At 44.0% G+C, this 15,867-nt stretch overlaps 2 protein-coding genes across 2 annotated transcripts in view; one reads left to right on the top strand and one right to left on the bottom strand.

The window, feature by feature from the left end:
* Window positions 1-8,429, bottom strand: part of ASB8 (ankyrin repeat and SOCS box containing 8) — a 56,467-nt gene extending 48,038 nt beyond the window's left edge. The window contains exon 1 of the mRNA XM_072972918.1: window positions 8,409-8,429. The gene's annotated coding sequence lies outside the window, so the exon portion shown is untranslated. The remainder of the gene's footprint in view (window positions 1-8,408) is intronic.
* A 2,462-nt stretch (window positions 8,430-10,891) lies between these two features.
* On the top strand, window positions 10,892-13,215 carry CCDC184 (coiled-coil domain containing 184). The gene has a single exon (XM_006202909.2). The coding sequence runs from the start codon at window positions 11,396-11,398 to the stop codon at window positions 11,981-11,983; it is 588 nt and encodes a 195-aa protein (XP_006202971.1). The 5' UTR covers window positions 10,892-11,395; the 3' UTR covers window positions 11,984-13,215.
* Window positions 13,216-15,867: the final 2,652 nt, after the last annotated feature.

Genomic DNA, 15,867 nt, shown 5'->3' with positions numbered 1-15,867 from the left:
AGGCCTGTACTATTTCTAATAGGAGTATGTCTCCCCCTGGAGGGGAAATAGAGCATTTGTTCCTTCAGGCTTTTTGCTCAGAGTTCAGTAATTAATGTTTTTTTCCCCTTCCTTCACTACTTCATCCATTCGTTCCACAAATACTTATTTAATCCTATTAATTTACTGTTTGTTATGATAGATGCTGAATATCCAGCTGAAAATAAGGTCAGCACAGTCTCTGTCTCCATGGAAATTATAGTATAGTGTGAGAAATGAACATTAAAAAATCAAGTGACTGCCTAAATAATCACAATAGTGATAAGTTACATAAAGAAGGGTAATATGACCATTCCATAGAAGACCTCAATCAGGCTGGGAGGTCAAGGAAAACTTCCCCAAGACCTGGAAGATAAATGGATATAACTAGATAAAAGTTGTGGAGGAGGTAAAGGAAGTGGGCCTTCCAGAAAATGGAAAAGAGTATTCACAGACTTCAAGAGGGAAAGAGCTTAAGAAGCTGGAAGAAGAGAAGGAGGTCAGAATAAGGAGGCTGGGGCACAGGTTGAAGCTAGAAAGGTAGGGATGCTCCAGATCAGTCAGGGTCCTGGAGGACACATGAAGGATTCTAATCTTTATCCCAAAAGAATAGGAAGCTATTGATAGGTTTTATGCAAGTGACATGATCACATCTGTGTTTTTAAAGGATCACTTTGATTTCCTGATGAAGAATGTATTATAGAAGGGGTAGAATAGCAGCACTATTTACAATAGCCAAAACATGGAAACAGCCTAAATGTCCATCAACAGGTGACTGGATAAAGAAGATGTGGTATATTTATACAATGGAATACTACTCAGCCATAAAAACCGACAACATAATGCCATTTGCAGCAACATGGATGTTCCTAGAGAATGTCATTCTAAGTGAAGTAAGCCAGAAAGAGAAAGAAAAATACCATATGAGATCGCTCATATGTGGAATCTAAAAAACAATCAAACAAAAACAAAGCGTAAATACAGGACAGAAATAGACTCATGGACAGAGAATACAGACTTGTGGTTACCAGGGGGGTAGAGGGTGGGAAGGGATAGACTGGGATTTCAAAATTGTAGAATAGATAAACAAGATTACACTGTATAGCACTGGGAAATATACACAAAATGTTATGATAAATCACAGAGAAAAAAATGTGACAGTGAGTGTGCATATGTCCATGAATGACTGAAAAATTGTGCTGAACACTGGAATTTGACACAACATTGTAAAATGATTATAAATTAATAAAAATGTTAAAAAAAAAAGAAGGGGTAGAGCCAGGAGTAAAAAGGGGGAACAGCAATTAGGAGATGTAGGAAAGAAATTATGGGGACTTGGACTATGGTAGTGACCACAGAAAGGGACAGAAGTGAGTAAATTTGAAATATTTTAAGGTCAGAATGGATACAACTTGGTGACTGATTACAAGCTGGATTTGAGGGGGTCCAGTCTGCCAAGAATGAGTCCTAGATTTTTGCTGTGAGCTCCTGGATAAGTTGAGGAGCGATTTACTAAGACAGGAACTGGAGAATAAACAGGTATGTGTGGTGTGGCAGGTTGGGAGAATTTAGTCAAAGATCAGTTCATCAAGTATTTATTGAGACTCCCACTATGTGTCACTCACTGTGTTTAACACTAGACACTGGAAGTGAAAAAGTGGAGGCAATACAGGATCCCTGTCTGCAAGAAACTTTTGGCTAACAGAGGATAATAATACCATTAAGAGACTACTTCAATACAATGTAGCTATGCATGGATGAACAAAGTTCAGAAGGAGCCCAGGATAGAGGCACCTTAGCGCAACCTGGGGGGTTCAGAGACTTTTTAGAGGAGATGATAACTGAACAAAGTCTTGAAAGATTAGAAGGAGTAAATAAGGTAAAGAAAGGTAGGAGTTTTTCCTCAGGAGGAAGTAATAGCTTATTTAGATCAATCATTCTGCTGAAAACAATGAAAATATTGGATAGAATATTTTTAAAACTCCCTGAAAGTATCCAAGATGGTTTTAAATGGGATTCTTTAAAGACTTATCATCTCTTTATTTTAACTGAAATGTAATTGATTTACAATATTATGTTAGTTTCAGACATACAACATAGTGATTCAATATTTTTATAGATTACACTCCATTTAAAGTGATTATAAAATATTGACTATATTTCCTGTGCTGTACAATATATCCTTATAGTTTATGTATTTTATACAAAGTAGTTTATACTGCTTAATCTCCTACCTCTATCTTGTCTTCCTTGTCCCCACTGGTAACCACTACTTTGTTCTCTATATCTCTGAGTTAAAGACTTGTAATCTCAATTCTATTCCACAGCACAGAAGAAAGACAACTTCAAAAAATTCTTTAAAGAAATAAATATGACATTGAAACCAGAATCTGATAAAGATTGGACAAAAGAGCAATCTCATTTATGAATATCAATGCAAATATCCTAAATAAAGATTAGCAAATGGAATCAAACAGCATGAAATTTCATGACCGAGTAGAAATTGCTTTAGGGATACAAAGATGGTTCAATGTTAGAAGATATATTAATATATTTAATAATATTATTATAGATAAGATCTTGCAATTGTCTCCATAGTGCTGGAAAACATTTGAGAAAATTCAAGATGTATTCCTAGCAAAAATAACTTTCAAAAAAGGAATGGAAGAGTATTTTCTTAACATCATAAAGTATCTTGCTTACCAACATCTATCTTACTATCTTCATGGGAAAACCCTGGAGGCATCCCTGCTAATATCTAAAACAAAACAAGGCTATCCACTATTACTGTAACATCTAACATGGTTATTGGAGGTATTTGCCACAGCACTGTTGTAAAGAAAGTGATTAAATATATGAGAATTATAGATTATCTATAATCTGATGGTGTGTCTAGAAAATGAAAGTAAATCAGTGGAAAAACTATTGCAAACAAAAAATGATTCAGGAAGGTAGCAGGATATAAAGGCAATTTATAGACGTCAGTAAGCTTCATAGAAACAAGGAAGAACCAGTTGGAGGATAACATAGCAGAGAACGTCAACATCTCATTTAATAACAACCATAATTACAGAAGTCCTAGGAATAAAGGTAAAAAGAAATATGTAAAAACTTATGTGGAAAACTTTATAATACTCCCCAAAGACACAAAAGTAGACTCAAGATAATGAAATATATAGCTTAAGTGAATTTGTAAATTTAGTATTATTCCAATAAAAATTTCAACAAGTTTTTTTTTTTTAATTTAGACAAATTGATTCTTATGCTCATGTGGAAAAAATAAAAAAAACTTCCAGGAAAACTCGGAAAAGAAGAGCAATGAGGATGGGCTGGTCTTACTAGACACTTAAAATACTATAAAGTCTTCATAGATTAAAACAGTACAGAACTGGTGCATGAATAGACACTAATGGAACATAATATAAAGTCTAGGCATCAATCCAATAGATAAAGACATTTAATATATGATAAAAATGTCTCAAAACAATGAAAAAAATGGACTCAAATAAATGCCATTGAGACAATTGGGTATCATTTGGAAAAAGATAAAATTGTATCTATAGCTTATACTGCACACCAGGATGAACTCCACATGGAGCAGTTAAACATAACAAAATGGAAACACTACAAGTTATAGAAGAAAACATGGGTAGACAATCCAGAAACTAATAAACATGGTTATTTATAGAAGGCAATGAGGGGGAATTGAGATCAGGGCACAGGAGTGGAAGGGAGACTCTTCTGAGTATATCTTTAATGTATTTTTGACTTTAGAATCATGTAATTATTTTGTATATCCACGAAGTATCTGCCTCTTGTCCTTCTAGTGGAATCAGGGAATGATGCTGCCCTCTACCCCCTGTGCTGGTTTGTTTCGGAGTGAAAAATCTACTGAGAAGCACCTTCTGGCTTTTCCTTCTCTCTCATCTCTATTGACTATCTCCTTTCTTCCCAAGACCTTAGACTCAAATTATAGCCCTGGCATCATCTTCATGCTCCATCTCCATCTCCTTAGAACCTGTTTCCTTAATCACTCTTTTATGAAGAGAATGTCCCCCAAAATAGGAATAAAAATACATAAGTATGAAGCCAAGAGGTCTTATGTCCCAGAGGTCTCATTACAATTTCAACACCAGCTACTTAATGTTCCAATAATGTGGTCTGGGATAATGTGAGATAGTGGGCAGTTACCGTCTATCACACCTGGAAATGTCTCGGATGGTACTCATTGCTCTGCTGAGCAGCAGAAGCCACTAATGTCTTTGGTAAGAAGGAACTGATTTTTAATAATAAACGAAACAACTGGAAGTGGGTGTGTGTTGTGATAATAGATGAACTGGGATGAATAGGAGATTACATATGTGACTCAGGATCACCCTCTGAGGGGAACTGAGTCCCAGTTTAATGCATGAATCTGGACAACTGCCCTCTGCTTCTTAGAGACCCAGATAACACTGTTGAGAATAGCAAGTTCTTATTGAAATTGTCTTCCTAAGGTCTTTTAAAGACCAATGTCAATTCCTGGAGTGCTGTTTTTCTGACCCAGGTTTTATATTTGGTTTTTAATTTGATTTTACTACCCTGGAAAAACTGATCTTTATATCTCCTTTGTTATATATTTGATCAATGTGGAGAGTTTTTGTTTGTTTGGTTTGGTTTGGTTTGGTTTTAAAGCAGAAGTAGGGAAGGCATAAGTAAGGGACAAAAAGGCCTCAATTTTATTATAGTATAAAGTACCCAGGGCTGACATTATGTTACATTACTAGTCTATCAGTTCAGGAACTCGAAGGGAAGAGAGACACTAGCTTTAAAGCACAGTAACTTTTCTGTTCATAATGTTCCTTCTCAGTTAGCTACCAATCTTATAACCAGTAGCAGGTACTTTTTTGAGCCTGTCTGTCTCTAGTAGAATAAGAGTATAAATCAGGAGTTATTCTCTGTGACATACAGGATAGGGATACAGGCGTGGCATCCACCTGTTCTCAACACTTGAGGGGAGGGGAGAGTATGCAGTCCTCTGACCTTGAGGTTGGACTGAAACTTGGCCCCAGTATATTTGAGACTTTGCTGGGGATACTGGTAGAATATACCGCCAGGGGTTCCAGTGGGTGGCTAGGTGATAACTCATTTCAAAGCAGCAAGCACTTTTCTGTTTTGCAAGAGGTGAGGACTTCCATGTGTCTTGTAGCAAGTATTCCTTTGTTCAAGAAAAACCACTAAAAAGGCCATCTAGTTGTGTGAACATAAGCCATAGATCATCAAAGTAGATCATTCAAACCAAAGAAAACCCCTTCTCTAAGATAAGGCAGAGTTGAAGCTCCGCAGGCAATGTGTTCTTAAGGCAGATTTTTTTTTCCTAGGTGTAGATTCAAGCTTCATTCATTCATCTCATCAACAAATATTTACTGAGCAGCTCCCAGATGCCAGGCACTATGCTAATGCTGGAGATATCGCAGTGAGCAAAACCAAACCTCAGCTCTAATGGATCTTACACTTAGTTGAAGGTGAAAGACAACAAATAAACACATAAACAAATAAGTAAAAACATAATATCACAGATGTTAATGGCTGTGGAGAAGCATAAAACAAAGTAAAGGGACTAGAGAGTTCCAGAGTATAGGTGATCCTTGTGCCTTAAAACAAATAAAGCAGGCATTGGGCCTGTAAACTATGAATGTGTGGTTGAGATGGAGCTGTTTTCATGTAAGACATCTTAAAACAGGGGCTTCTGGATCTTGGTCAAAAAGTTGGAGAAAACGCCATTCTGCTTGCTTCTGCCTAAGATCCAGCACTACTGCAGTACTTTGAAGATGTGGATTACATTTTGAGGGACCCTGTGCATGATACAATCATGAATTCTAGTGAAGTCCCCACTTCTGTGTGTTGAATAGGACCACAATGCACCCTCACAGTGGCTGCTCTAGTAATGCAAATGACAGTGCCTTGTTGGCTCTTGGAATACTACCTCATAGCAAAAGGGAAGTGGTAGAAACCACTTTTCATAGTATTTTTAGGGCCTTTGAGAGGTCTGGAGAGAGCATAAGTAGAGATATGAGTAAGAGTGAGACCTACAAAATTTCATATGAATTGTCTACGATAGAATACCACAGACTTCCTCAAGATATGACAGGTGAGAAGACGACTGGAAGTTTGCACAAGTCAGTATTGAGGAGCACTAAATTTCAAAAAATTTCTTTCAATGGAAGGAAAGTCTGTGGCAGACATATCCTAGTCCATACCCTGCTCAGATACTTGGATATAATTTCCTCCAGATTGGACCGATACTCTGGGAGTGGCAATTTGTCAAGCAAAATTGCCTCATGGCACCAGAAATTGTGGGTATTCTCCTGTGGGGCAGCATTATCCATGCCTGATGAAGATTCTGACTTGAAGACAAACCAGGCCTTGAGCTGTTGGCAAATTTCCAGGGCAGAAAATACACGGAGAGGATGGAGGGTGCATGAGGCCCTGCCCCAAGGGTCATGGGTGGCTCCAGAGCTCCGAATATCTGTGTCTGTGGCCAACTGCCCAGCGACACTTGGACTGGAACTAGTCATGTCCAGAGTGGTCTGGGATAAATGGCTAAACATGCACTGATAGAGGGGAAAAAAGTCCCCTGCAAATGCTGACATAAGAGAAGCTGTTGCAGTGGGCAGTGCAGAAACGGGAGGTAGGGTGAATACCAGCAAAGCAGGTTAATTGAAATGACAGGTTATTTTTGGTGGAAGTGCAGACTGCATGAGAAGTTGGAAGATCCCTTGGAATTCTTGCTCTGAGTAAAATGAATATGGGGAAGAAAGAATATGGGGAAGGGTGGTCTTTAGGAGTCCTAAAATTAGTTTGAGGGCACAGAGCAAGCAACTGAAAAGCCTAACTCAAGTCTTAAAATTGAGGGGTGGTTGTGTGTGTGTGTGTGTGTGTGTGTTTGTGTGTCCCCACATAACCATGTCTGTGATGGTAGAGACTCTGAAAGTGTGAACATTTGGACCCCCTTTCCAGTCAGAAGCTCATAAGGGTTCAGGATCCCTGCAATTGACCATGCCCATTTCTCTATACAAGCTTGGAGGAGATGTGCAAAGCAGGTTGGCTGTAACACCAGACAAACCACCCTCTCATGCTGAGAAAATTTAGTCTATGTGACAGACAAAACCCACAGCGATATGAGTATTCTCAGCCTCTCCTTCTTCCTCACCGTCTTGGAAGGAGACCCCTGTCGTTAACAGCTGGGGTTCCTGGTACTTGTGCAGATCGAGGGAATGAGGGACAGAATCAAAGGAGCTGAAATGAGGACAAGGAATTTCTTCTTGCAGAAGAGAAAAAGAATACAATCAAGAAGTGAAGGGGATGGGGGAGTGAAAAAGCAAGGGCCAGGCTTGAGAGAAAGTTTGGGGGTGTTTGGGGAGAAAGGAGAGAGAAGAGCAGCAACAGCTGTGTGATAATGTGCAGAATGAATAGAGGAGGAGGAAGGAGAGGTTTAAGATGTTTTGCTCTGTGGTAGGACTGCAAACCCCTTTAGAGTTTTTCCAGAGATCATAATAAAAATCTAAATTGCTTTTTAATTATTTTTGGTTATTAGATGTGTTTCTTTTGAATGTGACATCATGCTGAGATGGGCCACAAGCCACCTCAGCTTCATAAAATTTACATTTGGTGAGTATTGTCTGGGATTGCGACCTATGGTGCAGCAGTCTGCTGTTCCTTGATTTTGACCATCTTTCCAGATCTGAGTCAAATGAGCATAACAAAGAAATAATCTTCATTATGATTGCTGGATTTATAGTGCAAAAGGCACACCAGCTATATAAAATAGAGACTGGAGGTAAACTAAATACCAGATAGAGGAAAATGGCAGAGACTACTAAGAATCACAATTTTAGCGAGAATGTGATGTTTGGAACTAGGTGTACCTGACAGAGACCTATATCTATGCAGCATGAAGTCTCTGCTTCCCATGGGCTGATGAGATTGGGATGAATAAATAGAAGAGCTAAGGTGATTTCTCAGAGGGTAAGAAAAAGGCAGGAAGCAGGGAGTGCGAAGGGGTTACTTCTTGCTGTGTAGCATACTTGCTATGTGCGAATACTCTAGTGACATGGCCAGAGTACCCATTCAGCTTGGGGATGGACCCACTCAACAAATCCTGGGGTACTAGCTTCCAAAGGGCTCAGCACTGTAACCCAGCCCACTGAGGCTCTGCTCCACTCTCTGCATGTCTCCATTACTTTTCTGAGACTAGACCTTTCTCCTGTTTTCCCTTGTCTCATTTTCACACAGAATTGCTAAAATGATCTGGTTCTGAATCTGACATACCAATTGTCTCCTTGTATTTTCGTCTTGCTGCTAGAACACACCCCCAGTTCCCACCTACCCTTGGCTCTCAAAGGTCTGACCTGGAACTTGAGTGGATCAGCCACACCCCTTGGTCTCTGTACTGTTTCCCATGTTCTTTCGTGCTTCTCCAGTAAATTCCCCCCCACTAGGCTCAGACCTCCTGTACTCTTAGCGGACCTCATGCTAGCACCTCTAGGCAACATGATGTAATCTTATACTGAAAGCCTTGACATACATGGTATCCTCAACAATAGTGGCAAAGGGCTTTGTATGATGGCATAACCCAGCTCCTACTGTATGGGGGCTGTGTTTAATGAAGGTTAAGGCTAAGATGGGAGGCCCTGTACTGGGGACAGGGTCAACCCTTGTAGGTAGAAGCCAGGGACCCATTTGAAGAGTGAGGAAGCTGGCAAGATGAAATCATGCATGTGAAGTGCTGGTCAAGAGATGTGAAGTAACAGACCCAGGCAAAACCCCTGAAAATCATGCCAGTCTTTTCTGACTATTGCAGAGCTCTCCAAGGAAGGATGAGCAGCAGGGTTGAATCCATAGCCCCGAGAATATGCTTTGCTCTAGTATGATCAGAAATTTGTGCTGCTTAAGCCCAGCTGCGTGTGTGTGTGTGTGTGTGTGTGTGTGTGTGTGTGTGTGAGTCTGATCTCTGTTTCTAGTATTCCTACAGTTCTTTTTTGGTAAAGTCTTTTTGTAAATACCAGCTCACTTTGGCTGTGCTTAGGGAAACCAAGGAAAGGTATTTCTGTCTTCTCCTGAGCTTTAGGAATAACATGTGGGGCACATGGTGGAGGTGAAGGTCACAAGTTTGTGGAATGAAGGACGGACAGAATGAAGAAGCAAATAGGAGTGAATCATAGGAAATACAATATTGTAGGGTTTTTAGTTTATTCATATATTTGTTTTGGGAAATCAAATTTCTAATGGCTGCTTAATATTTTATTATATCAACAACGCCTTAGCTTAAACATTCTGCTGTTTAGGATATTTCTCCACTTATTTCTAGCTTAATAGCAGTAAGACAATGCATAGACCAAACAGTTCTTCAGTGCCAGAAAAGTTTCTCTGGGCCAGCCCTACTCTTCATCACTCGAGTACGCAACCAGGGAAACCCCAAGGTAACACACTGGCTATCACTGAACCACTAGTATACAAAACACTCACCTGTACCTAGCTCTTCCCCGTCTTGAAGTGATACAGTTTTTCTCTTTCCCAGATTTATTTCTTTTTGTGAACTTCATTTTTGGTTTCTGACCACCTGGCCTCTCTGATTTACTAAGATCATTATTAGTTAGTGTGCTGCTACCCAGGTGCTGTTTGCTTCTCAATCTGAAGTCATCTGTAAATACATTAAATTCAGTTTTTCTTCCTCCTCCTCCCTTCCTGTTCCACCCCTCAAAAAGAGAAAGGGGTTGTCACAAAGGTTGAAACACTCAGTATATATCGGTACTCCACTGAGCCTTCTAGGGGCAATTACCCTTACAGTCCCCCACCCATCCTTTCTACACATTGTCAACAGTTCACCCTTTCACCTGTGAGTTGATACAAAGTGTTATTCAGAGTTAGACACAATATTATCCAATATTAGGTCCAGTCCCCTAACAGATCAGGAAAATGATTTATTCAAGGTCTCTGAATTAATAAATGGCAGAAACAAAATTGAATTCAAGTCTCCTGAAATCCACGACCTGTGAGCTGGAGAGTTCTGGATGAGGGAAAGGGACATAGTAGGTCATTCAACAAATGTATTGAGCATTTACTTACTACGCGCCAGGTACTATTTTTGGTGTTGGGGATTCCGTGCAGGAGGACACGGAGGAGACAATCTCTGCTCTTATGGAGCTTTCTTTCTCAAAACTGAAGCACTTTGCCTCACGGTCCTGGAAGAACTCCCAATGTCACGGGTAGGAGCGGTTGGATCTCATATGGGAGGGCATCCCATCTTTTCTCATCTCCTGTACTATCTACAGCGAGGGAAGATTTACTGCAGAAGCAGAAGGGAGTGGCGTGGCGGAAACCTCGGTAGTGCTTTCCCATCTTTGCACCGCTAAGGCCGGGCGGGGCCGGCTCCACGGTGCCACCACGCCCCAGCTTAAGTCTGGGGTTATTAGCGTCGGCTTCTCTACCCTCTTTCCTTTCCTGAGGACAGCTGGAGGACACAGAAGGAGGACCCGGCTCGAGCTCCATCCTCGGAGAAAGGATTGCGAGCGGGTGAAAATCCTGTCAAGGCAGTCACGCTCAGTGTCTATTACCCAGCCAAACTGGGGGAAAGATGATGTCTCCCCTACCTGGGGATTTATGCAAAAAACTGCTCTCTCATGCTTCCCTATTAAGCACTGCAGCCCTACGCTCTTCCAGCCTCAGCTGAGGCCACTGCAGCGTCCCCTCCCCTCCCGCCCCACCCGCTAGCTCAGACTCCAGAGCCCCACTGCAGCTTCCAAATCATCCTCCTTTCTCTTCTCCACTTCCTGGTTGCCATGGAGACACACGTCATTTACGTGCCATGCGTCGCCTTGGAAACAGAGGAGCATCCGCGGCTTGGTGGGGAGACCCGCCCCTGCCTCTCCAACCACACTCTCGGGCGCTGCCGGTAAATGGCTGGGGGGAGTCCCAAGCTCGACCAGCTGCTGGCCTCAGCCTCGACACGGGCCCCTTCGCGAACGCTTCTCTGACCTAGGGAACCGGCGGGCACTTGCTGCTCTTGACGCCCTAAGGGCGGCGCTGCCACGGGCGCAGTTCAGGAGGCTAGTCAGGGCAGGGCGCTTTCGCCCCGGGGCAAGCCGGAGAGACGTCCGCCCTGGGACTGTCGCCGGGTCCTCGTCCCGCCGGCTCTTCCCGGCCTCCCCCGATCCTGCCCGCGCCCTCCGCCCGGGACTCACCTCCTCACGTCGGCTCCCTACCCTTCTCGGGAGCCTCCTCTTCCCTCGGCTCTTGCCCGAGCCTCCGGGCACTTCTCCCCGTTCCCGTCCCCTCCCCCACCCCGAGGCCGGGCTGGACCGGACCCGGAGCCGCCACCGCCCGCTTCTGCCATTCAATGGAGGACGGTCTGCTGGAGATCATGACCAAGGACGGCGGCGACATGCCGGCACCTCTGGAGGTGTCCACCGTGCCGGCCGTGGGGGACGTGATCTCCGGAGAGTACAACGGCGGCATGAAGGAACTGATGGAGCACCTGAAGGCCCAGCTGCAGGCCCTGTTTGAGGACGTGAGGGCCATGAGGGGGGCCCTGGACGAGCAGGCCTCGCACATCCAGGTGCTCTCGGACGACGTTTGTGCTAACCAGCGAGCTATCGTCTCCATGTGCCAGATTATGACCACCGCGCCCCGCCAGGGTGGCCTGGGCGTGGTCGGCGGCAAGGGGAGCTTCCCGGGAGCCCCCCAAGAGCCGGAGACTCCTTCGCCTGGGATGGGGGACAGCGGTTTGCTGGGTCGCGATCCTGAGGACGAGCAGGACGACGATGAAGAAGAGAAGGAGATGCCCAGCTCCGCCACACCCACTAGTCACTGTGAGCGCCCCGAGAGCCCCTGTGCTGGCCTCCTTGGAGGGGACGGGCCACTTGTGGAGCCCCTCGATCTGCCCGACATTACCCTGCTGCAGCTGGAGGGCGAGGCCTCTCTGTGAGGAGACTCCGAGGGGGCACTACTTTCCCGGGCTGGCTTTGGGTTTCCGAGTGCGTGACGCAAGGGGACTGAAAGGCGCGGTGCAGCATGCTTCACTCTGACCGCTGCTCTTGTGGGTCAGGCAGAGAGAGACTCCCTCGAGGAAGGATTTATAGGGTAAAGGACTTTGGGAGCATCAGGAATTCTTTCTGTCTAACCAAGAGAGACGTAGCAAACTGCGGAAAGGTGAGGTTCCGGGAGAGGAAGAGCCCATCTCTGGACTCCCATCCAATCCCCTACCCTGCCCTTTCCCCCTCCCCAGCCAACAGGAGAACCCCTGAATTGTGTAAATAAAATTCTGCTTTTTCTATTCTGAAAAAGGATTTATGTAGGACTATGGCAAATAATCTCTAACGATTTACCTAGAAATTAAAGAATTGGGGGTATTCTGTTCTGGCAACAGAAAATGTACCCTTGTGATGAAATCCAAGCTATTCAGCGTTCTGCAGAAGCCTCTCCCCCTCACAGATCTCTGCGGCTGCTGATTGGTAAAGGAAGCTTGAGGAGGGAACTGCAGTCCTAGGAATCTGGGTGAATGGGGTTCCAAGGGCCCCTGGGCTGGGAGGAGCTGGCTATGAATGTGCATGAAGACATAATAGCTCAACCTCTAGGATTTTGCATGCAGAGCGGACCCTGCCTTGTCACTGACTTCATCTGGGATTGCTTTATCCACTCACTGGGGCTTAGAGAACAAAGAGCCCAGTTCACAGGCAGAGACTTGGGGGTGCTCAGCAACAGCCCAGATTTAGGGGACGTTTGAGGGACTCCTGGGGGCCGCAGCCAAAAACTGTCTCTCTCCTGGCTACACCTGCTTAACTTCAGTTCCTTTTCCTGTCAATATGTCCCTGCCCGCTGCCTCTTGGTGTTGCCTCCATAATGTCTTGTGTGTGTTACGTGTGTCGACCTGTGCAGTAGTGTGTGAGCCCTGAGGGGCAGGGCTTGTGGCTCTGGTGTTAGGTTTAGGGGCTTCAGACCCTTCTGTGAGCCCCAGGCTCTCTTGGCGCTTTTCCCTCTCCTCTCCTTTTTTCCCCCACAACCAGGGCATGGAGCATGCGGCTGTCCTGAGATTCTTAACTGATGCCTCCCTCCCACCTCCTCAAGTGGTGACTTTGTGTGCCCTTCCTCTTTCTCTGTGTATTCTTTCTCAATGCTTTCCTTGGTGTTAACCTTAATAAAGAGGCGTCATCTCCCCTCCTTGCTGACTGGTACTAGGGCGATGTCAGGGTGGGGCTTCTGGACCCATTGCATGGACAAGGGCTTAGTAGTGGGAACTACAGGGACCACATCTTCCCTCCTCTCTCCTTGCCTCTGGTTCCAAGGAGCTGACTGTCCCTACACTGGTCGGGATATGCATTGCCAATTCTACCTGCTTTCCCTTCCGTCCTGGACCTTGACCTCAAGCTGTACTGAGGAAGGAGAGGGTACGTGCTGAGACTCCCAAACTAACAAAGGTTTTTAGTAGCTAGAACTCCAGATGTGCAAAAGACTTCTTTTCAGTGAAGCATCTGCCTTCTGGGAGATGATTTCCAAATGTGAGTCCTGGAATGGTAGGCATGACACCTGTTCCATGGGAGGGTTAGGGAGGGTGTATTGTTCAGGAGGGATTGCCCGGGATCTCTGGCAGTAGAGTGACACATCACAAAGGAAACCACAATAACTGCCTCAGACCTCTAGTGGAGAATGCCAGTAAGGTGTTCCCCCAGGAGCTTAGACTGAAATCAGCTCAAGTCTGCTCCTTTGGGCACTGGAGATATCCCAAGGCTACCCTGAACAGAATTTGGGAGAAGAATGAGCTGGGATGCTGTGTGTGTGTGTGTGTGTGTGTGTGTGTCTGGGTGTGTGTGGGTGTGTGTGTGCTTGCATATGTGTGTATGTATGTGTATATACGCATGTATATGTGTTCTTGCTGTAGAGAGATGGAAAGAGCACTGTGACTGAATCACAGTTCCAGCAGTAAACAACTGCTTGAGACTTAGTTTCTGTCTGTGTAAAATGGGGACAAAAAGTTGTTAGGAGAAAAACATCTAAGACCCCTCAGAAATCTTGTGCAAATCTTAGTTTTCTTCTTGTTCTCTTGGGATGGGGGGTGATGGTGGTGACTGGCTCCTCTGGGAAAATACAATTAACCAAGGGAAGGTTCTAAAAGCTCTATTTTAACATAATCCTTGCATGTCTAAAGAATTCATCCTTCAGGATAGTCAAGTAAAAGGGATGATGAGATTCCCAAGCTGACGTGGACTTTCTTCATAAATGTCATGCAGTTATGGTTCAAAAAGGTCTTAAAGCCAGCCCTGTACACATAGGATGACCAGAGAAAGCCCTGAGTTGTGCAGTGGTTGGGGAATGTGTGCTGGGGCCCTAGAGACGGCAGCTAAAGTATGTTAGTTGGGAAGTGTCCCTGAGAACTGAAAGACAGTTTCCTGTTACAGTTCCAGCATTCAGCACCAATAACAATGATAGCTGTCACTTATTGAGCACTTACTGTGTGCCAGACACTGTGCCCAATTTTATCTTCCAACAATCCTATGAAGCAGGTACTATTATTTTCACTTAACAGTTCCAGAAACAGACTTCAAGACTTGGTCAAGGTCACACAAACAGAACTTGGCAGAACCAGGAGTTAAACCCAGATCTTCTGACTTAAGGAACCCTAGATGGGAACCACTCTGCTAATTGCGCTATTATTTCGTCTTCAGAGAAGGAAATCCCTTATTCCCCCAATCAAGAGTCTAAGAGTCCTGAAAAGGAAATAACATTAGTTTTAGTCATTTTTCATCTTCTCAGTTGGAACAAGAAATCACAGTTCAGGTTTTGGTTAGTGACACTTCTCAGAGTCTAGCTGGTCATAATACAATAATGGCACAGAGAAGATGGCCTACTTGACTTGCTCCTTGAGAGGAAGAAGCTGATGTTCCCAGATATTCCCTGATACAGCTCTATTCTTATGCCTCTTTCCTGCTCCCTGTAGCTCAGATTCTGCAGAGTATGACCTGAATCCCAAGGCAGCTTAGCCCTTTAGCAGCTGTAGAAAGGTCTGGTTGAGCCCTTTAACCCTTGACTCCAATTCAGTTCTACTACCTATGCCTGCAGTCCTAAATGTGTCATCAGTCCTTCAGCCCAGGGCTCCTAGAATTTCTCTAGCTATTCCCCCCAAGTCCAGATAGATAAGTCTCCCCCCAAAAAAGCAATTCTTCAGTTTTCTTCAGTTACCTGCACCAACATCTCACAGGGATACAGCATAGGTTTCTCTCCCACCTCCTTCTTTCTCCTGATTCCCCATTCCCCTCTGACACTTAGCCTTTGTAATGCTGCTGGTGTGGTGCATGAGTTTCAGGTGAGATTTCTGGGACTCATGGACAGAGTCATAGCCCCTTGAAATTGAATGCAAAATTGTGTAAGTATTTATATTCTCTAGAGAGAACATCCACTGTTTCAACTTAATTCTTAAAGGTAAGAATTAAGTAAAAAGGTAAGAATCATTGAGCTAAAAAGTCATGAGACTTTTTAATTTGAAAAATAGCAAAGAAGAAATGACTGAATTGATACCACGTTGAACTGTCAATGCACTCTTTCCTCCTGGGGCCTCCAGAGTATTTCCTACACTGAACTGAAATCTTTGCATAAATCTGATTACTCACCACTTATACAACAAATTCAAATTATATTGACACCTATTAGAATGTGCTAAGAATCTTGTCTTCCATTACTTCCAAGCCTTCTAGTACTTGGGAGTTTGTCAGAGCACTGCTGATATGTGGCAGTGAGGTGATGGTCCCCTCCATCTTTGTGCTGCACTTTATGTCTGAGCCCAACACAACACTGCACGTAAGTCATCACAACTCTTTC

The sequence above is a fragment of the Vicugna pacos genome, chromosome 12 (genome assembly GCF_048564905.1).
Source record: "Vicugna pacos chromosome 12, VicPac4, whole genome shotgun sequence".
NCBI classification, from domain to species: domain Eukaryota; kingdom Metazoa; phylum Chordata; class Mammalia; order Artiodactyla; family Camelidae; genus Vicugna; species Vicugna pacos.
The sequence above is the reverse complement of the archived record's forward strand: the minus strand, read 5'-3'. Positions and strand labels throughout refer to the sequence as shown.